The 24,283-nt window shown below is 39.2% G+C and overlaps 1 protein-coding gene across 1 annotated transcript; it reads right to left on the bottom strand.

The window, feature by feature from the left end:
• Window positions 1-55: 55 nt before the first annotated feature.
• Window positions 56-23,224, bottom strand: LOC139138807 (uncharacterized protein YfbL-like). The gene is made up of 8 exons (XM_070707343.1): window positions 23,030-23,224; window positions 18,182-18,399; window positions 6,566-6,800; window positions 4,578-4,747; window positions 4,114-4,282; window positions 2,926-3,024; window positions 1,916-2,095; window positions 56-1,150 (listed from the first exon to the last, which is right to left on the bottom strand). The coding sequence occupies exons 1-8, from the start codon at window positions 23,082-23,084 to the stop codon at window positions 1,065-1,067; spliced, it is 1,212 nt and encodes a 403-aa protein (XP_070563444.1). The 5' UTR covers window positions 23,085-23,224; the 3' UTR covers window positions 56-1,064.
• Between the last annotated feature and the right edge of the window lie 1,059 nt (window positions 23,225-24,283).

Here is a 24,283-nt window from a genome sequence, read left to right on the forward strand (position 1 = left end):
GTCATTGCATTAGTATCGGGGAATAGATAAAATGACACAAAACAAAAAACATGTGTATAATATAAAATAGTGGCTTTTATATCCATATTTGCAAATTCTCTTCGAATATACGTAAACACATCAATTTTCACATTGTGACGTAGACTGTCTAAAGACATCTTTCGGCATGAATATTATCGTTGTCGTTGCCTAGCAACAAAACAAGTTCAGCTACTACGCTACATTGTTCCAGGGACCATGATTTAGTACGATGTCCACGTGTAGGATAATTATAGTGACGGTGGTGGCCAAACGAAAGCTGTTCGGAATTCGCCATGCTTTGATTTTTTTGAACGTAATTACACTTTGCGGTGTTCACCGTCTTTGTAGAGAAGTCGACGCTGCACCACTGTATATGTGAGTGGAGAAAAGTTCTAAACTAAAAGTGGCGTTCCACTTGAACTTGTGCGCATCATCAAACAAGTTCACGTAAAATTGTTCATTTAAGTCGTGACCGAAGAGGGCCAATATGACCACTTGTCTACTTCTTGCAAAGGACGCGGCAGTAGAATTCCAAAGTTGTAATTCTATTGGATATATTTTGATTTTAAGACCAAGCTAAATTGAATGGTTGTAGCCATGATCCCATGATTTAGAATATTGCACTTTTGGTAAACTAATGTGATGTAAAAGTTAGCATCTAAAGTTTATCCTATGTAAGTGCCTGGTAGCAGCGCAAACAGGTTTAAACTCGGAATAATGGATAGCGCGATAAAGATTGAATACTTCGCATCAATGAAATAAATGACTGTACAAAAAATAGCTCTTTTCTGAAAATTTACTTTGAAAGGGTAAAGCGGTTTCAGTATTTCTGATTTTGTCTTCTCATGGTTCAAATTCTCTCGAGTATTAAAACGGAGGAAATACTTTGCGTATTCGAAATTCTCCTAACTTTTGAATTGGAGTTCAAGTTAGTATAATTCCAATAACTAGCGCAGTATTTTGTTAAGGTGCGGTGCGATGCGTTGAAAGCGTAAATGGAAACATCTGTAGGACTGCGTATTGTGAGTCTTCGCCCTTGACGTTTATCGGCCATACAATGTCATCAAGATGGCCGACAATATCCCAAATGATGCCTGAGTCAACAACGTGAGTCTCGGTCCAGAAGCACCTTTTGAAAAATGAAAAAAGAGGCATTTTGAATAATGTAAATCGAATAATATTTATCAACATCTGAAGTTCGTACACTGAGGCCAGACAAAATAAAGTGTGCCCAAACATCGCCGATTTTACTTTAAATTTGCAAATTTGATTTTTTTTATTTTGATTTGCATCATCGAGGGGGGAGGGGGTGATTGGAGAAAAAAAGTTCTCGCCGCCTCAATCTCTTCGCTAGGGTACTCGAGGAACATATTTTCTTATCCTAGCAACTCGTTTTCCCCTACGATCATTACAAAAAATACTGCAATTTTGAGCAGTATGGACGATAACTCAACACGGATAACGTTTCTCATCAATCCCTCGTAACCTAGGCAACGATTAGGGTTATAGAGTACATCGCTATGGGCTGCCACTTTCATGCAAAATGATTATTTCTGATAATCTTCCCTCTTGCACGTTGCAGATCAAAAGTAAGGCTATCGAGACTGTTAGCGTTTGACCTTTACCACCAACCACTTCGGGTTTGGGTTACGGATATGGTTCGTGTTCGAAGAATACATATAACACCTCTTTCTAAGGAATAGATTTTTATAATAAACGTGATCCATAAGTGATCAGAAATGACAATGCGCTAATTTGATGCGTTTCATTTCATCTCGTAGATTACGGTTCAATCGAGATAGATAAGAGTCTGTCATCGAAGATAGTTTGTGGCATCTCCCTCCTGACGAGACGCTGGATGCTTTGGTAAAAGTACATATGTGCAGTATCTTACCGGATACGAGATGACCTGTGGCTGCTTGTGAACACTCCAACTCTAAAACTTTGCCAAACTCTTTGACCATATTTGCCACGCTTCGTGTGGTCTTGGCTAAGAAAGACAACTTCTCTTCTGTAATGGAGTTTACATCATCACACTGTTTATGGTAGCACCCTTTCGCATTACGCAGTCCACCTGTAAGAGATAGGTAGGGTACATGGTAGGGAATGAGTGAACATGCAGTTACGGTGTCGGTGACTGGGAACTACGGAATACATTTCCCCGCTAAATTTGAACATGTAAGGCCTGCAAGGTTATCTGTTGTTTCCGTCAAAGTTACAGAAACTGAATACTCCCCAAAGCTGTGTTACTGCTATTCCAAATACGACTGATTTCTGACCTATTTTGCACAAAATAGCCCTGTCGATCATTGTTTTCCTTTCGGAGGTATTAAGGAACTTCGCGCCTCGGAAATGAAAGACTCAAACTTTTGCTCAAACTTTCGTCAAGCAACCGTTCAACCATTCTGTTTTCAAAATCAAAAAATAGAAATCACGGGTTACCGTACCAAGTTCAGTACTAGAAAAACAGATTGGCCAATATTTTTACCAAAGTTAACATAGCCGCCATGTCTGTGTCATCTCTAATCATCTTCCAATTTTCACAAAACTATGCCGGTGAAAAGCTTTTTCTTACTCCAAGAGTTTTAAAATGAGTCCCCATAAGTGGTAGACTGAAAAAGAGTTGTTAGAGTTTGATTGCCTGAATATCTGTCCCCGGGGCGCATGCTACCTAAAGCTGACATGTGTAGTATTTATAACTTAACTTTTATTACAATTGAATGATTGTCTAAGAGCTCGGCCGTTATTTGAACAATGTTTGTCCAAGACCCAAGCCATTATATGAACAGCGTTAAAGCCAACCCATGCTATAGTTAGAAAATCCTATAATTTAAAACAAGCAGAAAGTGATCTAGATATTTATACATAAATAGAGAGTACCGTCACTTAATATCACTAACTTACCTGTGTCTGTCAAGAGAATCGCTCTCAAGTTATTCCGCTGCCAAAATGATTCATGGTCGCCTTCAAAGGCAGCTCCCAATGGCGAATGACCTGTCAGGGCTTAAACACAAACGAAACCAACAATTAGAAAAAACTTAGTGACTATAGAGGTTTCGATACACTATTATCGAAAAGCGCCTGTTCCTCTATGCACGTATACAAGTAACATGATAACGACAAAGTGTCGCACAGATGACTATGGCTTGAGTTGGTAGCTAACGTACTGCCATAAGATTTGTGCACAGTGTATGTGCGTATGAACGTGTATATATGAATACAGTATAGGTACGATACGTTATGTATGTATGTATGTATGTATGTATGTATGTATGTATGTATGTATGTATGTATGTATGTATGTATGTATGTATGTATGTATGTATGTATGTATGTATGTATGTATGTATGTATGTATGTATGTATGTATGTATGTATGTATGTATGTATGCATATATGTATGCATGCATGCATGCATGCATGCATGCATGCATGGAGGGATGGATGGATGGATGGATGGATGGTGGGTGGGTGGGTGGATGGGTAGGTTGGGTAGGGTGGTGGTTGGTTGGATGGATGGCTATATAGATAGATGGATAGATAGATAGATGGATAGTTGGATAGATAGATAGATAGATAGATAGATAGATAGATAGATAGATAGATAGATAGATAGATAGATAGATAGATAGATAGATAGATAGATAGATAGATGGATAGATAGATAGATAGATAGATGCATAGATACATACATGTATCCGGGGTAAAAGACATAATTCTTGCTTATAGTCTGTTAATATATTATCTTTTAGGGAAGCACCGTGAGGCAGTGGTTACGTTACCAGTCTCACTATCAGACTGGGAGAATGATGAGTTCGAGACACTGTAAGTCCAGAGTAACGGACTCGCTGTTGGAGGATGATGAGTTCGAGACTCTAGCACGGTGTTGTGCCCTTGAGCTAGGCACTTTACTCCTCATTGCACTATCAGGTATTGAGTAATGGGTACCTCATCCTGTAATTGGGCAATGCTTGTAGGATGAGGGATTGAATAAAAAACATACATAGATAAATACACACATCCATCCATCCATACATGTGTGTAATAATTTAAGTAAGTTATTAAACTAAGTAAAATTTCATATTTACAAACCTGAAGAGCTCAGAATTATCTGTTCATACATAAAGTGATTGGTTTCAAGCTGGTCCCACTGTTCACTAAATCCTGAGATCAGATCAGCGTCTGCCTGCCTGCCGACAACGGCGATGAAATCGCCTCTCTTTTTTCTCGCCTGTAATCTTCGACTAAAGTCTCGAAGCAACTGGGAAGATAAAATTGATAGCTCTTATATTTTATGAGTTTGTTCTAAACTCGGCAGAGTTTTGAGGCTTATTTGAACTGTACTTGCAAACGTCTCCTCCTTTGATTGAGACCATCGAGTGCGTTGTATGTCGGAAAATATATTCTTTACCATGCATTCTCCAAACAGCAACAACTTCCAGAGTTTGGCAAAGTTTCTGCATTTTCCTACAAACAACTTAAATCTGTTTTGTCGTCCATCCTCCCTCGGTGACCCACGACCATAAAAGCAACGAAAAAGCTAGCGCTTCACTTACGAAGAATGCTCCCGCTGGAAGGGTTTGACTGTTTTCCTCACTGTCATAATTCATGAGGCTCTCCAGGATAACAGCGCCCCCAAACGTACTGTTTGCTCCTTTGACATCCAGGAAGCGCACGAGCCACTCACTGACGAAAGCAGCACTTCCAATCCTGTTGTCGCTGCCGTCTGATATTTGAGAAAGGAGTTGAAAAGAGTAGTTTTAGTTTTATGTACGTTTTAAACTTTTACTTTTGGATCAATGCTAGGAAAAAAGATACGGGACTGCTGAAGTTCACCGTATGTTAAGTGCGAAGAGCTTTCCTCTGGCGATGAATCTTTTAATTAATAGCTCAAGAAAGGGCCTTAAATTACCAAAATTGTGACACAATAGAATGAAACCACATTTTGTGATATTTCCTTCGTTCTTGTGTTTTGTGTTGCGTATCTCCATTATTGTCAGGATAGATGGAACGAAAATGATTTGCAATAATATCACTGGTGGTTCCAGCCGACGACATTTGAATCCAACTCAGCGCGTTTGTTAACAGGCGTAGATTTGTCAGCATTGGTTATATTGTGTACCTTTTCTGAAAGAAAACATTTGCATCGCTTGTTTATGTTAGAGTAGCTCGGACAGCGTTTTGTCGTCATCAAAACAAATATTGTTTATCGAATTTCAACACCATCTAGAACTATAGTACAGTGGTACATTGGTACGCCCCAATCATGGATATAATGAAACATCATAAGGAAAAGCTAGTCTGAAGATTAATGCATGAAACTTAAGTAACAGATATAATTACTTTGTATTTGATGTAATGTGTGTAATAAGATAGATAGATAGATAGATAGATAGATATGTATAATAATTCCGATTCCAATGGTAAAGTGGGGAACAGCTCTTTTTGACAACAGGCTAATTCCTCCGAACTATTTTTGAAGACGACAAAAACTGAACATATAGGGCCAGTGACCTTGCAACTTCGTTCATATGTAACCATCCGCCTACGCGCACGCCACTTCCAAAACCTCCACGCCAACGGGGAGTCCTGACCCACGACTTCCTGTATGCATCACTTCTATAACGTCAAAAGCGACGATGGACTCATTGTATTCATTATCCAAATACGGGACTCGCTGTTTATGCAGTTGATGTAATATGCACCCCGAAATTGAAAGTCTCTAACTTTAGCTGAAACTTTCGCTGTAGAAACTTGAAACCACTCCCTTTCAAAATAAAGATTTAAAACCTATAGGGTCACCGTGCAAATTCTGGTACTGGAGGAACGTCAGTGGCACTGATTTTTATTTTATTTGCAGCGCGTCGTAATTAAGTAAAAAGAAAGATGTCGATGACAATAACACAACAAAAACAAAATACTGAGGTCATCAAAGCCTAATGTGTCGACAGCAATTTCATAATTATGAGTGAGTTTGATTCCTGAGATTTAGCTAACACTGTACACCCTGTTGGGATGGCACTGCCTGGTCATTCACTGCGCCGTCATTTTCAACAATCATTTCGGGGCTGGGGTAAATGTCCGATGGGTGAAAGTCCAGGCCAGGGATTGGGGGCAATAGTACATTGACAAGTCAAACAGGCGACCTTTACTGGGTGTTTTAACTTCCTCGCGAGAGATCAATGATTCCGCGCCCTGTACTGGCCTGCTGGATACTGTTCTCGTGATTATAACTAAGCAAGGCAAATTTTTGAGTCGTTTGTATACACCAACCATACCACTGTTGCGGAGCGTGCCTGGGAAGAATTGAAACCGCTATGTTTTACCCTTAATACGGAGGGAAGCTGATAACATGTGAGAGGGTTGTCTTGAAGCCAGTAAAATTCACTTTCTGTTTACCTCTTGTTTTGTTTTGTGTTTCTTTGTTGTTGTTGTTGTTGTTGTTGTTGTTGGTCAAAAAGTGATATTGACAATAGGCTTTTGTATATCGTGATAATTTGCGCAGAGAAAGTAAACATTATTGTAAGCTTGTGAACATACTTACCAACCTGGTCTTCTGAGAGGTCAAAGGCTACGAACACGACGGTGTTGTTGAAGAGACACACTTCAGAAGTCACCAATTTGACTGCTTCGATCAACGCCGCCATACCAGAGCCGTTGTCATCGACACCTGGAGAGGTGGCAACAGTATCGAAGTGCGCCCCCACGACGAACACGTTGTCGTTGGCTGTCCCTCGTCTTTCACCGTTGAGTATCCCTATCACATTGGTACCCACATACTGCAGGGGCAAGTAGAAATGACATGCCTATGATAACTCATTATTTATTCATTGAATTTATCTTGTAGTTATCAACAATAAATCTTCTGTTGCTGGAGAGTATGTTATACTAAATCAACTACATCTGTGATGTTGTGATCACATTTGTCTTATTAACAATGCCATTTTAATATCTCATTGAAGAAATACCTTACCACCTTGAAACTTAACTTAAATGGATTCGTCTCTTTGAAGTATTTGCGTTTCGAGGCCACCAATGCATATGCATGAGGGCTAACAACGGACTGTAATAGCGGATTTTATTGTCAAGGCAATTATATGTCGAAGCCAAATTTTATTGTTTACGAATGAATTCTATGACTAAATTCAAATTTAATTATATGCACCTCGAAAGTGAAAGACTTAAACTTTTGCTCTAATTTTCCTCAAGGGATCTTTCAATCATTCTCTTTCAAAATCAAGAATAAAAATAGGGGGTAACCGTGCAAATTTTGGTACTAGAGAAACAAATTACCCAAGATTTACCGATATTAGAAATTCAAAATGGCCGCCATCCCAGTGTTAACTCTATGGAGAAAAATAAAATTTTCGAATTTCGAAAAACTAAGCCGGTGAAAAGTTTTCTTTCACCAAGAGCTTAAAATGAACCCCACATGTATTATATCAGAAGGAATTGTAAAGTTTGGGAAGGTCCGAATGTCTGTACCCGAGGGTGCGTTCTACCTAAGTTGATGAACTACACAACAAACCAAGGCGATGTGCGAATTCGTGGCATGTTAGCCACTCCAAAAAAGTACATCTGATGTCATCCAGATGTTTACTACGCCTTGATCATGATCACGCAAGCCGGGGTAAATTTGTTTATATGCAAACAACGTAAACAACACCAACCACGAGTTCTTTAGAACTAGCATCCTGTTGTTTAAATTCATAAAAATTCTGTATCCATCATATACAATCCTGTTCTGTCACAGGCAGTAACGAACTAAGAGCGCACTGTCTTAGATTTTGCAGTCAACTCAGCAAATGATATTCGTTCGTTTAGATCAAACCCACTCCGCTATTTCCCTCCCGAACAAAAGTCCATAAGGTTTCTTCTCACTCGCTCTTGTACATAAACTTTTGTCGGAGGATAAGGAGACTTAATTGCGCACCTCATCGATCAGTCTGAGTGTTTCACCAACTGGCAATGTGACGAGAATGACAACGCGGGGAATGAAAGCTTGCTGAGGTGAACTAAAGCTATGGGAAATAATTTGTCATAGAATTGAGGCTACGAGAGTTCCTGCACTGATTGTTTGGCAGTGACATATAAGCGGCTGTGAATACAGTGCAAAATTGCCTGAAGTCGTAAAACAGTTCGCAGTTTTTTAGTACGTGTTACAAAATCCAAGGGTCAACAATGGGATTGCGAAAGTGCACTCGCTCCTAAACGAACAAATTTCACCTTTTGAACTTCTGCGTAAATCTGAATGGTTCCCTTGGGTACATCTTGTTTCAATAACAACAGCAAACGTCAACACTTAATGTCTTTCTATCATTCGAAGCAAGACTAGTCCTGTTTTCAACGCGAGAGAACTTAAGTACAAACCTTCTCTGCTGCGTAGCCTTGAACTGTAATTTATGAAGCTCAACTTCCAACCCATACCCTGTAAAGGCCTCAGCGATGTACTTGATTGTGTTGTTTTTGTTCTTGGGTACAACCTCGTGATTTCGGCAATCCGAAAAGTGGTCTTCCAGTATCGTCCTCAGGTCAGCTGCCAAAGTGTCGTTGGAATTTGCTGCACCGACGAGCTGGAAACTGTCGACTAAAACATCAAACAGCGGAGGGTGTAAGTGCGAGGCCGAGGTTCGGACAGTGATGCAGACGGCACGCAGTGCGGAGACAGGAAATAAGAACAATCGGTTGACATTGTGTTCTTGACTTCACTTTCCTGTGACTGAAATCACAGGCTGACCATCGAGACGAAGGAAAAATTGGATTTCTGATCTGAATATCAATGTTGAATTTTGATTAAATGGAACAGATTAGTATTGTGCAACACAGGTTGATAAATTATTTGAATTCTCAGATCCCAAAGTACCCTGTTACATAAAAAAGGCAAGCTGAAACTAGTTGCAGAAAAACGGATTAGGTTTAATTCCCTGGAAATAAAATATGGGACACATCTGTTAAGGGATGGACCATTTGATCTTGGGACGGGGGTGGTCAAAAACAGAAAAAAAAATTCAGAGCAGAAAGTTAGGAAAAAAAAATCTTCAAACTAGTTTGCAAAATAAAAAAAAATAAGAAGACAAATGCGTAAAAAAAAATCTGCAAAAGTCTTTAAAATCTGGATTTTTTTAGATTTTGCCGACAGGAAGCAACTTTCTGTATTTTTAGTACATCCTCCGGGCACATTTATGTATTATTTTGCTTTTAAAAAGGCATTTTCAATTCTCTTTTCTCAAAAAACAACAGCAACACATTTTTTAACATTCAACAATACACTACGTAGAATGCCATCTATCCAACAAATCCCAACACAAAAATACACAAAAGAGTTGACCTTTGAAAGTTTCTCGATAGCAAATACTGAATAAATCTGCATGAATAATCGTTTGTGTGTAGCAAATGCTGAATGACAATTATCTGAAGAATTTTTCCACCACAAAAAAGAGCATGATTTAAACAAATCTTAAGGGACTTATGTAGCAAATTTCAAAGAAATTGGACAAGCCCTTTCAGAGAATACAGATTTTTTGACCATGAATGGCATAAATTGCCCTAAAAAGACAAATATTGAAATTTCACCGCATCTATACACATCCAATCAATTTGACATGCTGCTACAGAGAAATAGATGTTTTGATCAAAAAGGGCAACAATTGCTCTAAAAACACAAATATGCAAATTTCACTATATTTTGCAAACAGCTTCTCAGCTTGTCAAAATCAATTGTAAATCATGAGATATGCATGATGTTTGGTAGGGTGAATGTAGGCATTTCACCACGCAGTAGAAAGAGAAGCCAGAAAACCAAATAGTCAAATTTCAAAACTATAGGAAGCTTCTGAGGAGCAAGAAGACCATGTTTCAGAGGAAGATGTGTAATCTGAAAAAATGCTCCCCAAGTGCCACCAAATAACACCATTTTAATCTCTATTTTTCAAAAGCTTCAACGGCAGGAGGGGGACACCCTCCTCCTGACCCCCCCCGCAAAAATACTCCCCAAGTGCCACCAAATAACACCATTTTATCTCTATTTTTCAAAAGCTTCAACGGCAGGAGGGGGACACCCCCCTCCTGCCCCCCCCCCGCAAAAATACTCCCCAAGTGCCACCAAATAACACCATTTTAATCTCTATTTTTCAAAAGCTCCAACGGCAGGAGGGGGGCACCCCCCTCCTGACCCCCCCCCCCGCAAAAATACTCCCCAAGTGCCACCAAATAACACCATTTTAATCTCTATTTCAAAAACTCCAACTCTAACTCTGAATTCAGTAAATATCTCGCTATGATTTATCCTCCAGAATTGGAGATTAAAGAAACTACAGAAACGGCCTCTTCTGCTTCATATCTGGACATTTTACTTGAATTTGACTCCAATGGTCACCTTTCTACTAGGCTATATGACAAGAGAGATGATTTCAACTTTAGTATAATTAATTTTCCACACCTCATCAGTAATATTCCACTCTCACCTGCTTATGGGGTATACATTTCCCAGCTTATACGATATGCAAGAGCATGCAGTTCATATGGTGATTTTGTAGAGAGACATGGCCATCTCTCTTTCAAACTGTTAAATCAAGGTTACACCAGAGCAAGACTTGTCTCTACATTCAAATGACAATCCGCTAATTTGATGTGTTTCTTTTCATCTCGTAGATTACGGTTCAATCGAGATAGATAAGAGTCTGTCATCGAAGATAGTTTGTGGCATCTCCCTCCTGACGAGACGCTGGATGCTTTGGTAAAAGTACATATGTGCAGTATCTTACCGGATACGAGATGACCTGTGGCTGCTTGTGAACACTCCAACTCTAAAACTTTGCCAAACTCTTTGACCATATTTGCCACGCTTCGTGTGGTCTTGGCTAAGAAAGACAACTTCTCTTCTGTAATGGAGTTTACATCATCACACTGTTTATGGTAGCACCCATTCGCATTACGAAGTCCGCCTGTAAGAGATTTTACGTTGTGAGGAATGAGTGAGCATGCAGCTACGGTATCGGTGACTGGGAACTACGGAATGCATTTCCCCGCTAAATTTGAACATGTAAGGCCTGCAAGGTTATCTGTTGTTTCCGTCAAAGTTACAGAAACTGAATACTCCCCAAAGCTGTGTTACAGCTATTCCAAATACGACTGATGTCTGACCTATTTTGCACAAAATAGCCCTGTCGATCATTGTTTTCCTTTCGGAGGTATTAAGGAACTTCGCGCCTCGGAAATGAAAGACTCAAACTTTTGCTCAAACTTTCGTCAAGCAACCGTTCAACCATTCTGTTTTCAAAATCAAAAAATAGAAATCACGGGTTACCGTACCAAGTTCAGTACTAGAAAAACAGATTGCCAATATTTACCAAAGTCAACATAGCCGCCATCTCTAAGAAATTAAATTTCCAATTTTCACAAAACTATGCCGGTGAAAAGCTTTTTCTTACTCCAAGAGTTTTAAAATGAGCCCCCATAAGTGGTAGACTGAAAAAGAGTTGTTAGAGTTTGATTGCCTGAATATCTGTCCCCGGGGCGCATGCTACCTAAAGCTGACATGTGTATTATTTATAACTTAACTTTTATCACAATTGAATGATTGTCTAAGAGCTCGGCCGTTATGTTGAACAATGTTTGTCCAAGACCCAAGCCATTATATGAACAGCGTTAAAGCCAACCCACGCTATAGTTAGAAAATCATATAATTTAAAACAAGCAGAAAGTGATCTAGATATTTATATATAAATAGAGAGTACCGTCACTTAATATCACTAACTTACCTGTGTCTGTCAAGAGAATCGCTCTCAAGTTATTCCGCTGCCAAAATGATTCATGGTCGCCTTCAAAGGCAGCTCCCAATGGCGAATGACCTGTCAGGGCTTAAACACAAACGAAACCAACAATTAGAAAAAACTTAGTGACTATAGAGGTTTCGATACACTATTATCGAAAAGCGCCTGTTCCTCTATGCACGTATACAAGTAACATGATAACGACAAAGTGTCGCACAGATGACTATGGCTTGAGTTGGTAGCTAATGTACTGCCATAAGATTTGTGCACAATGAATGTTCGATGAACGTGTATATATGAATACAGTATAGGTACGATACGTTATGTATGTATGTATGTATGTATGTATGTATGTATGTATGTATGTATGTATGTATGTATGTATGTATGTATGTATGTATGTATGTATGTATGTATGTATGTATGTATGTATGTTACATATGTATGTATGTATGTATGTATGTATGTATGTATGTATGTATGTATGTATGTATGTATGTATGTATGTATGTATGTGTCATAATCTTCGAAATTGGCGCACAGAATAGTAATATTTCACGCTCAAAATACATTAGCGTTCTTGGACGCGAGTGATCAAGCTGACGTTTCTTTGTTTGGACTCTAACAATGCTGGCGCCACGAAATACCAGCACAGTATCGACGACATGATCTCACTCATTTACACATTCACAAGAATTACCCAGTCACTTATTTTCTCATGGAGGTATTCTGCGTACTACCCCCATGTTCTGATGTGTTTTCAACCAATCGTAATATTGAGCCGTGTTTATCATTTTAATTTATTCATGGCGTGGTTTTGACACAAAGAATTGTAGCAAGCCACGCACGGGCAAGTGATAATTTCTACTTTTGTAATCCTTTCTAATGTCGGTAAATCAAAGCATTTTCTTATTATATTCTTTATGGCGTCGGCATCCGACATAGCCAAGATATTGTATAAATAGACACACTAACTCAGAGGACTTAACTTGGACCACGGTCACTCTCTAGTGGATGTGACCAACACGAGGACCGATAACCACGGTCACTCTCTTGTGGAGTGACCGAGACAGGACATTCACAGTTATGGTTCCGTATTCAATAAATAAGTTCCAGTTGTACATCAGCACTCGTCGTCAGATCCAGCTTCTTTTCCTTTATGTTATGACATATGTATGTATGTATGTATGTATGTATGTATGTATGTATGTATGTATGTATGTATGTATGTATGTATGTATGTATGTATGTATGTATGTATGTATGTATGTATGTATGCATGCATGCATGCATGCATGCATGCATGCATGCATGCATGCATGTATGTATGTATGTATGTATGTATGTATGTATGATGTATGTATGTATGTATGCATGGAGGGATGGATGGAAGGATGGATGGATGGGTGGGTGGGTGGGTGGATGGGTAGTTGGGTAGGGTGGTGGTTGGTTGGATGGATGGCTATATAGATAGTGGATAGATAGATAGATGGATAGATGGATGGATAGATAGATAGATAGATAGATAGATAGATAGATAGATAGATAGATGGATGGATAGATAGATAGATAGATAGATAGATAGATAGATAGATAGATAGATAGATAGATAGATAGATAGAAAGATAGATAGATGCATAGATACATACATGTATCCGGGGTGAAAGACATAATTCTTGCTTATAGTCTGTTAATACATTATCTTTTAGGGAGGCACCATGGGCAGTGGTTAGGTTACCGGTCTCACTATCAGACTGGGAGAATGATGAGTTCGAGACACGGTAAGTCCAGAGTAACGGATTCACTGTCGGAGGATGATGAGTTCGAGACTCCAGCAGGGTGTTGTACCCTTGAGCTAGGCACTTTACTCCTCATTGCACTATCGGGCATTTGGTTATGGGTACCTCATCCTGTAATTGGGTAATGCTTGCAGGATGAGGGATTGAATAAAAAACATACATAGATAAATACACACATCAATCCATACATGTGTGAAATAATTTAAGTAGTTTTTTAAACTGAGTAAAATTTCATATTTACAAACCTGAAGAGCTCAGAATTATCGGTTCATACATAAAGTGATTGGTTTCAAGCTGGTCCCACTGTTCACTAAATCCCGAGATCAGATCAGCGTCTGCTTCCCTGCCGACAACGGCGATGAAATCGCCTCTCTTTTTTCTCGCCTGTAATCTTTGACTAAAGTCTCGAAGCAACTGGGAAGATAAAATTGATAGCTCTTATATTTTATGAGTTTGTTCTAAACTCGGCAGAGTTTTGAGGCTTATTTGAACTGTAATTGCAAACGTCTCCTCCTTTGATCGAGACCATTGAGTGCGTTACATGTCGGAAAATATATTCTTTACCACGCATTCTCCAAACAGCAACAACTTCCAGAGTTTGGCAAAGTTTCTGCATTTTCCTACAAACAACTTAAATCTGTTTGTCGTCCATCCTCCCTCGGTGACCCACGACCATAAAAGCAACGAAAAAGCTAGCGCTTCACTTACGAAGAATGCTCCCGCTGGAAGGGTTTGACTGTTTTTCCTCACTGTCATAATTCATGAGGCTCTCCAGGATAACAGCGCCCCCAAACGTACTGTTTGCTCCTTTGACATCCAGGAAGCGCACGAGCCACTCACTGACGAAAGCAGCACTTCCAATCCTGTTGTCGCTGCCGTCTGATATTTGAGAAAGGAGTTGAAAAGAGTAGTTTTAGTTTATGTACGTTTTAAACTTTTACTTTTGGATCAATGCTAAGAAAAAGATACGGGACTGCTGAAGTTCACCGTATGTTAAGTGCGAAGAGCTTTCCTCTGGCGATGAATCTTTTAATTAATAGCTCAAGAAAGGGCCTTAAATTACCAAAATTGTGACACAATAGAATGAAACCACATTTTGTGATATTTCCTTCGTTCTTGTGTTTTGTGTTGCGTATCTCCATTATTGTCGGGATAAATGGAACGAAAAATGATTTGCAATAATATCACTGGTGTCTTCCAGCCGACGACATTTTGAATCCAACTCAGCGCGTTTGTTAACAGGCGTAGATTTGTCAGCATTGGTTATATTGTGTACCTTTTCTGAAAGAAAACATTTGCATCGCTTGTTTATGTTAGAGTAGCTCGGACAGTGTTTTGTTGTCATCAAACAAATATTGCTTATCGAATTTCAACACCATCTAGAACTATAGTACAGTGGTACATTGGTACGCCCCAATCATGGATATAATGAAACATCATAAGGAAAAACTAGTTTGAAGATTAATGCATGAAACTTAAGTAACAGATATAATTACTTTGTATTTGATGTAATGTGTGTAATAAGATAGATAGATAGATAGATAGATAGATAGATAGATAGATAGATAGATAGATAGATAGATAGATAGATATATATATAGATAGATAGATAGATAGATATGTAGAATAATTCCGATTCCAATGGTAAATTGGGGAACAGCTCTTTTTGACAACAGGCTAATTCCTCCGAACTATTTTTGAAGACGACAAAAACTGAACATATAGGGCCAGTGACCTTGCAACTTCGTTCATATGTAACCATCCGCCTACGCGCACACCACTTCCAAAACTTCCACGCCAACGGGGAGTCCTGACCCACGACTTCCTGTATGCATCACTTCTATAACGTCACAAGCGACAATGGACTCATTGTATTCATTATCCAAATACGGGACTCGCTGTTTATGCACTTGATGTAATATGCGCCCCGAAATTGAAAGTCTCTAACTTTAGCTGAAACTTTCGCTGTAGAAACTTGAAACCACTCCCCTTTCAAAATAAAGATTTAAAACCTATAGGGTCACCGTGCAAATTCTGGTACTGAAGGAACGTCAGTGGCACTGATTTTTATTTTATTTGCAGCGCGTCGTAATTAAGTAAAAAGAAAGATGTCGATGACAATAACACAACAAAAACAAAATACTGAGGTCATCAAAGCCCAATGTGTCGACAGCAATTTTATAATTATGAGTGAGTTTGATTACTGAGATTTAGCAAATACACCCTGTTGGGATGGCACCGCCTGGTCATTCACTGCGCCGTCATTTTCAACAATCATTTCGGGGCTGGGGTAAATGTCCGATGGGTGAAAGTCCAGGCCAGGGATTGGGGCAATAGTACATTGACAAGTCAAACAGGTGACCTTTACTGGGTGTTTTAACTTCCTTGCGAGAGATCAATGATTCCGCGCCCTGTACTGGCCTGCTGGATACTGTTTTCGTGATTTCAAACTAAGCTAGGCAAATTTTGAGTCGTTTGTATACACCAACCATACCACTGTTGCGGAGCGTGCCTGGGAAGAATTGAGGCCGCTATGTTTTACCCTTAATACGGAGGGAAGCTGATAACATGTGAGAGGGTTGTCTTGAAGCCAGTAAAATTCACTTTCTGTTTACCTCTTGTTTTTGTTTTGTGTTTTTTTGTTGTTGTTTTTGTTGTTGCTGTTGTTGTTCAAAATGTGATATTGACAATAGGCTTTTGTATATCGTGATAATTTGCGCAGAGAAAGTAAATATTATAGTAAGCTTGTGAACATACTTACCGACCTGGTCTTCCGAGAGGTCAAAGGCTACGAACACGACGTGTTTGTTGAAGAGACACACTTCAGAAGTCACCAATTTTACTGCTTCGATCAACGCCGCCATACCAGAGCCGTTGTCATCGACACCTGGAGAGGTGGCAACGGTATCGAAGTGCGCCCCCACGACGAACACGTTGTCGTTGGCCGTCCCTCGTCTTTCGCCGTTAAGTATCCCTATCACGTTGGTGCCCACATACTGCAAGGGCAAGTAGAAATGACATGCCCTATGATAACTCATTATTTATTCATTGAATTTATCTGGTAGTAATCAACAATAATATCTTCTGTTGCTGGAGAGTATGTTATACTAAATCAACTACATCTGTGGTGTTGTGATCACATTTGTCTTATTAACATATACCATTTTAATATCTCATTGAAGAAATACCTTACCAACCTTGAAACTTAACTTAAATGGATTCGTCTCTTTGAAGTATTTGCTTTTCGAGGCCACCAATGCATATGCATGAGGGCTAGCAACGGATTGTAATAGCGGATTGTCAAGGCAATTATATGTCGAAGCCAAATTTTATTGTTTTACGAATGAATTCTATGACTAAATTCAAATTTAATTATATGCACCTCGAAATTGAAAGACTTAAACTTTTGCTCTAATTTTCCTCAAGGGATCTTTCAATCATTCTCTTTCAAAATCAAGAATAAAAATAGGGGGTCACCGTGCAAATTTTGGTACTAGAGAAACAAATTACCCAAGATTTACCGATATTAGACATTCAAAATGGCCGCCATCCCAGTGTTAACTCTATGGAGAAAAATAAAAATTTTCGAATTTCGAAAAACTAAGCCGGTGAAAAGTTTTCTTTCACCAAGAGCTTAAAATGAACCCCACATGTATTATATCAGAAGGAATTGTAAAGTTTGGGAGGTCCGAATGTCTGTACCCGAGGGTGCGTTCTACCTTAAGTGATGAACTACACAACAAACCAAGGCGATGTGCGAATTCGTGGCATGTTAGCCACTCCAAAAAAGTACATCTGATGTCATCTAGATGTTTACTACGCCTTGATCATGATCACGCAAGCCGGGGTAAATTTGTTTATATGCAAACAACGTAAACAACACCAACCACGAGTTCTTTAGAACTAGCATCCTGTTGTTTAAATTCATAAAAATTCTGTATCCATCATATACAATCCTGTTCTGTCACAGGCAGTAACGAACTAAGAGCGCACTGTCTTAGATTTTGCAGTCAACTCAGCAAATGATATTCGTTCGTTTAGATCAAACCCACTCCGCTATTTCCCTCCCGAACAAAATCCATAAGGTTTCTTCTCACTCGCTCTTGTACATAAACTTTTGTCGGAGGATAAGGAGACTTAATTGCGCACCTCATCGATCAGTCTGAGTGTTTCACCAACTGGCAATGTGACGAGAATGACAACGCGGGGAATGAAAGCTTGCTGAGGTGAACTAAAGCTATGGGAAATAATTTGTCATAGAATTGAGGCTACGAGAGTTCCTGCACTGATTGTTTGGCAGTGACATATAAGCGGCTGTGAATACAGTGCAAAATTGGCTCAAGTCGTAAAACAGTTCGCAGTTTTTTAGTACGCGTTACAAAATCCAAGGGTCAACAATGGGATTGCGAAAGTGCACTCGCTCCTAAACGAACAAATTTCACCTTTTGAACTTCTGCGTCAATTTGACTAGTGGTTCCCTTGGGTACATCTTGTTTCAATAACAACAGCAAACGCCAACACTTAATGTCTTTCTATCATTCGAAGCAAGACTAGCTCCTGTTTTCAACGCGAGAGAACTTAAGTACAAACCTTCTCTGCTGCGTAGCCTTGAACTGTAAATTTATGAAGCTCAACTTCCAACCCATACCCTGTAAAGGCCTCAGCGATGTACTTGATTGTGTTGTTTTTGTTCTTGGGTACAACCTCGTGATTTCGGCAATCCGAAAAGTGGTCTTCCAGTATCGTCCTCAGGTCAGCTGCCAAAGTGTCGTTGGAATTTTCTGCACCGACGAGCTGGAAACTGTCGACTAAAACATCAAACAGCGGAGGGTGTAAGTGCGAGGCCGAGGTTCGGACAATGATGCAGACGGCACGCATGCAGTGCGGAGACAGGAAATAAGAACAATCGGTTGACATTGTGTTCTTTTGACTCACTTTCCCGTGACTGAAATCACAGGCTGGCCATCGGGACAAAGAAAAAATTGGATTTCTGATCTGAATATCAATGTTGAATTTTGATTAAATGGAACAGATTAGTATTGTGCAACACAGGTTGATAAATTATTTGAATTCTCAGATCCCAAAGTACCCTGTTACATAAAAAAGGCAAGCTGAAACTAGTTGCAGAAAAACGGATTAGGTTTAATACCCTGGAAATAAAATATGGGACACATCTGTTAAGGGATGGACCATTTGATCTTGGGAGGGGGTGGTCAAAAACAGAAAAAAATTTCAGAGCAGAAAGTTAGGAAAAAAATCTTCAAACTAGTTTGCAAAATAAAAAAAAATAAGAAGACAAATGCGTAAAAAAAAATCTGCAAAAGTCTTTAAAATCTTGAATTTTTTTTAGATTTTACCGACAGGAAGCAACTTTCTGTATTTTTAGTACATCCTCCGGGCACATTTATGTATTATTTTGCTTTTTAAAAAAGGCATTTTCAATTCTCTTTTCTCAAAAAACAACAGCAACACATTTTTTAACATTCATCAATACACTACGTAGAATGCCATCTATCCAACAAATCCCAACACAAAAATACACAAAAGAGTTGACCTTTGAAAGTTTCTCGATAGCAAATACTGAAAAAATCTGCATGAATAATCGTTTGTGTGTAGCAAATGCTGAATGACAATTATCTGAATAATTTTTCCACCACAAAAAAAGAGCATGATTTAAACAAATCTTAAGGGACTTATGTAGCAAATTTCAAAGAAATTGGACAAGCCCTTTCAGAGAATACAGATTTTTTGACCATGAATGGCATAAATTGCCCTAAAAAGACAAATATTGAAATTTCACCGCATCTATACACATCCAATCAATTTGACATGCTGCTACAGAGAAATAGATGTTTTGATCAAAAAAGGGCAACAATTGCTCTAAAAACACAAATATGCAAATTTCACTATATTTTGCAAACAGCTTCTCAGCTTGTCAAAATCAATTGTAAATCATGAGATATGCATGATGTTTGGTAGGGTGAATGTAGGCATTTCACCACGCAGTAGAAAGAGAAGCCAGAAAACCAAATAGTCAAATTTCAAAACTATAGGAAGCTTCTGAGGAGCAAGAAGACCATGTTTCAGAGGAAGATGTGTAATCTGAAAATGCTCCCCAAGTGCCACCAAATAACACCATTTTAATCTCTATTTTTCAAAAGCTTCAACGGCAGGAGGGGGACACCCCCCCCTCCTGACCTCCCCCCGCAAAAATACTCCCCAAGTGCCACCAAATAACACCATTTATCTCTATTTTTCAAAAGCTTCAACGGCAGGAGGGGGACACCCCCCTCCTGACCACCCCCCCCCAGCAAAAATACTCCCCAAGTGCCACCAAATAACACCATTTTAATCTCTATTTTTCAAAAGCTCCAACGGCAGGAGGGGGACACCCCCCCCCTCCTGACCCCCCCCCCCCCAAAAAAACTCCCCAAGCGCCACCAAATAACACCATTTTAATCTCTATTTTTCAAAAACTCCAACGGCAGGAGGGGACACCCCCCCCTCACCCCCCCCCACAAAAATACTCCCCAGTGCCACCAAATAACACCATTTTAATTCTCTATATACCACATGATAAATTGAAAGAACGCTGAAAAACATCATCAACCAAGCATTTTTCTACAAAAACGGTTCACGCCGTTACAAATATGTGGTATTAGGGTATAATTCTACATATTTTGTTAAAAATACAACTAACGCTAAAGTGTTTTATACCGAGAAAGACATTATCAGTATGCTTGATTTCCTCATTGACACAATATTTGTTGAATTTGGAGGACACATTTTCCAACAGTGTATAGGAATTCCCATGGGCACTAACTGTGCTCCCTTACTTGCCGACTTATTTCTGTTCTCATACGAGGCAGAATTTATCCAGAACCTTATCAAGCAGAAAAAGGTCTCTGTAGCTCGTACTTTCAACCTAACATTTAGATACATAGACGATGTTATTTCATTGAATAACTCTGAATTCAGTAAATATCTCGCTATGATTTATCCTCCAGAATTGGAGATTAAAGAAACTACAGAAACGGCCTCTTCTGCTTCATATCTGGACATTTTACTTGAATTTGACTCCAATGGTCACCTTTCTACTAGGCTATATGACAAGAGAGATGATTTCAACTTTAGTATAATTAATTTTCCACACCTCATCAGTAATATTCCACTCTCACCTGCTTATGGGGTATACATTTCCCAGCTTATACGATATGCAAGAGCATGCAGTTCATATGGTGATTTTGTAGAGAGACATGGCCATCTCTCTTTCAAACTGTTAAATCAAGGTTACACCAGAGCAAGACTTGTCTCTACATTCAAACGCTTTTTTGGCAGGTATCGCAAGCTGGTAGATAAATACAATATCTCTCTTCGACAAATAATCACTGATGGCATCGGTGACATTGGGCCTTAGTTAGTGACCACTACCTATCTGACTTACAGATTGATATATGGCGGGTGCCACATGTGGGGCAGGATGCGCTTACTATTTTCGAAACACCTGACATCACTTCTTGGTCTTTTGGCCAGAGGTCCATATATCTTTCTTTCATGAATTGACTTTGTTTGTACCGTCTATTTACTGTCTGTTCTGTGCTGTTTTGTGTCTATGTTTACAACTATTGTCTTACAAATTTTGACCTAGTGTTATTGGATTATGGATTGGTATGATTGCGATTATTTTTCAAAAGCTCAACGCCAGGAGGGGGGACACCCCCTCCTGACCTCCCCCCGCAAAAATACTCCCCAAGTGCCACAAATAACACCATTTTAATCTCTATTTTTCAAAAGCTCCAACGCACAACCCCTACTGACCTCACCCGTGACCGCTTGTGCAGCCGCTTGTGGTGCTTTGCACCACATCTTTGCCCTCTTTATCATCAGACAGCGACGAACTAAAAAAAATTATAAATCTGAAAATTTACTCTGAAAAAAAATTTGCACAGTTAATCTCATTGGAAAAAAAAATAGAAATTTACAATAGTAAAAAAAAAAATTCACAATTTCATTGTGACCATCCCCCTCCCAAGGTCTAATGGTCCATCCCTGAAGGGACATTAGCTGTAACTTTTGACTAATTTTTCACTACTCTGTTTTAATGTATCAACTACAGAATTTTACTATAATTCGATCATCATGACCAATGCCCGGTGTCCTGCTTGCCAACACAGCCTGTATATGTGAAATGACCATTGTTATTGTTGATAAATGTATTCAAGTCCGGACCTGAATACAAAATTTGTACAATAACAATGCAGATTATACTCATATAGGGTATATTTATGAGCTAAATATTAGGAATTTCTCCATGATTAAGGGATTCAAACCAGAAACTGCAGATGATACACAGAACAAACAAACTAAAGAAATGGCCAAAGTTACAGCTAATGGATCTTTAAATTTGCGTTTGCTCTAGAAAACTGGAAGAATTCTCTATTTCACTGAACCTGTTAGAAGCGTAAATCACCTCAAACTTACTAATATTTGCTTTAAGATGAACAGCCTTCTCTGTGTCAAAGCTATGATAAAAATTGATTTGCTATTCTCACATTAACAAGGCTGTGAAAACTATTTTTCTATTCTATGACTCAAAAAGTAAGTCCAAAACAAATGTCGACTAGAAACGAGTTGTTAGATTTCGAGAGATCTAAAATCTGAATACGTGGCGCATAAGCCTTAATTTAATTTGCGTTGGTAACAGAAGTGAAACCGCTCCTTACATGTACATAAGATACACTGCAGTCACACGTCAGTTTAATTTGGGTGCTAAACAGCAATTTTAAGAAATAAATTCATTGTGGAAGATCTCGAATGGTCATCGCATAGGCGAACAGCAAAGTGCAGAATTTAAAAACTTAAGCTTATCACCTTTCAATTTGACTCCGGTAAGCTGTAAAATGTGACTAACACTATGAAAAAATGATTCCATGTATTCAGGAAGGGCTGCCCCCCCCCCCTCTCTCTCTCTCTCTCTCTCTTCTCCTCTCTTCTCTCTCTCTCTCTCTCTCTCTCTCTCTCTCTCTCTCTCTCTCTCTCTCTCTCATGCCAGAAAATAATTATTAACAAGCGTGGTTCTCTCCTAAGTATCCGATGACCAAGCAGTGTCAACATCAAGTTTTTCTCGTGAACGCTTAAAATATGAAAACCATCATTACTACTGCCTATAGTTATACGAAACTACAGTGACATGATCGTGTTAGCACTTAAAATAGGTTTTGATCACCATGAGTTACATTTATATGCTTAAAAGGCTAATTCGCAAATTCCCTGCATTCGGTGATGCCCAGCGGACGGAGCATTAACAATTTTCAAAATAAACGCGACAAAATTTAATGAGAAACACATTTCACGTCCGGGAAATCTCTCGGTCACATATTAACTGTAGCAGAAACATTCCCGAATTGCGTGAACACGTATAAAATCAGTTTTACTCACGCAAGTGCACTGCGGCCCAAATGTGCAGCACGGCGAGGGCTGACGTTGCGATCATCGCTGCAGCTTCTTGTAAGTTCTCGGCTGGACCCTTCAGGAGCGAGCTGTACTAGTCTGAAGTGGAGTTCGGTCAAAACCCAATTATTATAGACTATCCCACCGACGAAAACAGGAAAGGCAAATTCTGATTCATTATCCGGTTATCATGTAATGTGACACTTCCCCTGCGAGAAGAGACTCCAAAACTATAGTGTCAATCATCAGTGGGGGTTTAAATGTGACATTAGGGACTGGTCAGTTTCTTCAGCCTGGGGGGGGGGGGCCGGTGGATTCATGGGGGGGGGGGGTCACCCTGTTTTTGACTTTGGTGATAGGGGGGGTCACCATGTTTTTGAAATACCCAATAGGGGGGTCAGTGTGTTTTTGAATTTTGACACAGGCTCATCATTGCCTAAAATGCTAGTGTCAGCCACAAATTTCATCATTCAGTTGTATTTTTCGGCGCGCCCTTCGGGCGCGTAATTTAATAATCAGTCATATTTTTCAGCACGCCCAACTTTAACATATCAAGCATACATACATCAGAGATATCTGTATGTTCAATATTTTTCAGCGTGCTCTTCAAGCTCATTACTTTAATATATCAGACATTTTTCAGCATGCCCTTCAGGTGCATGACTTTAATATACAAGGCATATATATCAGAGATATCAGGATGTTTCATATTTTTCGGCGCGCCCTTCGGGCGCCATACTTTAATAAATCAGAGATATCTTGATGTTTGCAAAGTGAAAGTGTACATTATGAAATCTGCATTTCATATGAAAAGGATGACAAATTCCTGATACTTTTCTGTTCTCTCTATGAGAATTCAGTATGAGAAAGCAACATGCACAAATATTTCACAATATATATTTGATACAGTGACTTATTTTAGAGATAGAAAAATGACAAGATATCTTTCCTTCTCATTGATGCAATTATTTTCCTTTGTGTCACAGGTTTTCTGTAGAAAGATGCTTTTTTATGAACAAAATAACAGTTAAAAAAGGCAGTTTTTGTCATTATTAGCTGTGCTTTTATGGTTTCAATGTTACAAGAAAAGGTCCTCTCAGACACTGTACACATCAGATTTGGCTAAAAAAGCTCTCTATGGCTCCTCAGGATATTTAATTGGATGGTTGGCAAGTCTTAACACCCATCAAAATTTTTGATTCACTGCTTTTTCCTCTTTGATATTAACGATTGACATCCATT

The sequence above is a fragment of the Ptychodera flava genome, chromosome 8 (genome assembly GCF_041260155.1).
Source record: "Ptychodera flava strain L36383 chromosome 8, AS_Pfla_20210202, whole genome shotgun sequence".
NCBI lineage: Eukaryota > Metazoa > Hemichordata > Enteropneusta > Ptychoderidae > Ptychodera > Ptychodera flava.